The 1835-nt window shown below is 41.3% G+C and overlaps 1 protein-coding gene across 1 annotated transcript; it reads left to right on the top strand.

Moving 5' to 3' along the window:
* The first annotated feature begins 203 nt into the window (after positions 1–203).
* LOC104898759 (E3 ubiquitin-protein ligase SGR9, amyloplastic) lies at positions 204–1496 on the top strand. The gene has a single exon (XM_048648666.2). The coding sequence runs from the start codon at positions 380–382 to the stop codon at positions 1217–1219; it is 840 nt and encodes a 279-aa protein (XP_048504623.1). The 5' UTR covers positions 204–379; the 3' UTR covers positions 1220–1496.
* The last annotated feature ends 339 nt before the right edge of the window (positions 1497–1835 follow it).

Raw genomic sequence — 1835 nt, forward strand, 5'->3', positions numbered from 1 at the left:
AATCAATAAAATTAGGTAGCCTAAAGAACATGTCTAATATTCAAATTTTACCTTTGTTTATGCTAAAAAAAGTTATAAATTATGTTCAAAAAAAAATGTGGCACGCATCGCCGTACATAAATTGCTAGTACTCTTCGAAGCGAAGAAGATGGTAAAAAAAAATTCATCCAAACAGTGGAATTCAATTATTCGATCTCATGAGTCATGACTTCAAAGCCTTGCTATGTCCCTGTGTGGGTAATTGGTGGAAACGGAAATACATATAAATGTCCCACTCCCACGTACCAATTCCCTTATAAAGAAGACTTCTTCAGTCTTCCCTACCTAAAAGTAGAAGTAAATTACATTCCTCGCAAAGCCAAAGGATCCTATAATCATCATGGATGCCCAATCTACACCAGAATCAATAATAATGGCTGCCCTCTCGACACTCACCTCCTCGCAACTTTCCTCACTTTCTTACTCACTTTCTACCGCCTTCCATCGCCACAACAACCACTTAACATCCCTCCTAACTTCCCCCACCCTCTTCACTCACACTCTCAACCATCTCTACTCCCTCTCTCTCCCTCAAAAGTCCCTCCTCATCGCACGCCACCTCCTCTCCTTCCTCCGGTTCCTCACACCCTTCTTCATTTCCTCACCCCCAACGTTAAACTCCAACAGGGTTCGACTCTGCGACCTCGATTCCGTCCTGTTACTCTTATTCTTCTGCGAAGTTCGTCAGCACCACCCCACACTCCTAGAGACATCCCCTGCAGAGTGGCAGGGGATTTTAAAAAATTACTGCTTTAATACCATGTTAAATTTATCAGCCTGTGTAGTAACACCGTTCCAAGTCCTGGGGGTTTTTGTCGACCTCGTATTGAAGTGTAGGAGATTTGTGACATCAAAAGGGTGTGGCATTGATCCAGGCCGGAAGGAGGTGGCAGCTTCTGCAGAAGCTGTGGTGGCGCTGCCGTCTGTACAGGTGAGTAAGGGTTGTGGTGGAGTGGAGTGTGTGATTTGCAAAGATGAAATGAGAGAAGGAAGAGATGTGTGTCAGCTGCCTTGTCAACACTTGTTCCACTGGATGTGTGTGTTGCCTTGGCTTAGTAAAAGAAACACATGTCCTTGCTGCAGGTTTCTGCTGCCTACAGATGATGTGTACGGAGAGATCGAGCGGTTGTGGAGTGCCATTGTCAAAGTCGGTCTTCAGGTCTCCCAAGAGTGTTGTTAGGGAAAATCTTATCTTATATATGCGGCAGATGTATAATTTTCGTGGATATTGTAAGTTCAAGATTAATTAGAGTAACTCTTGGTGGGAAAAATTCCAAAACGTACAGCGTACAACTTCATGTATAAATAGGATAGAATTTCCATGGTTAAATGATGAGTAATTATATGATGACAAAGATTTCTGAAATAGAATGAAGTATTAATAGGCGGTGCTCGTTTGTGTCGCTATATGGGTGATCGTATAATATAAGGTGTGAATTTGCGTTATTTCTTTTAAATATCTGCTAACCGTAAAGGACATGGACAGCAAGGCGAGTATATATATTTGGCTATGTAAAGCTATAACACCGAAAGTAGCAAAAGGTACCTGAATGTGGAAATAGTAAAAGAAAGGAAAAATCGTCAAGAATAAGTCAACTTTTATGTTGACCGTTTTTAACAAGTCAACCTTCATTTATTCCAGTAGCAAGTAAAGCTTGTACCTGAATTAGCTTTTAACAAGTTTTTTTAAATGGTAACCTGCAATAGTAGGTTCCAACAGGTAAGTAAAGATCCGTTAGGTTTATTACCACCTGTTATAAAACCCACCCAACTGCTTCTTCCTCCCTCTTTCATAC

This window comes from Beta vulgaris, chromosome 7, assembly GCF_026745355.1.
Source record: "Beta vulgaris subsp. vulgaris cultivar EL10 chromosome 7, EL10.2, whole genome shotgun sequence".
Lineage (NCBI taxonomy): Eukaryota > Viridiplantae > Streptophyta > Magnoliopsida > Caryophyllales > Amaranthaceae > Beta > Beta vulgaris.

Coding starts and splice junctions, on each gene's coding strand:
- LOC104898759 (XM_048648666.2), top strand. CDS start 380: ATGGATGCCCAATCTACACCAGAATCAATAATAATGGCTGCCCTCTCG.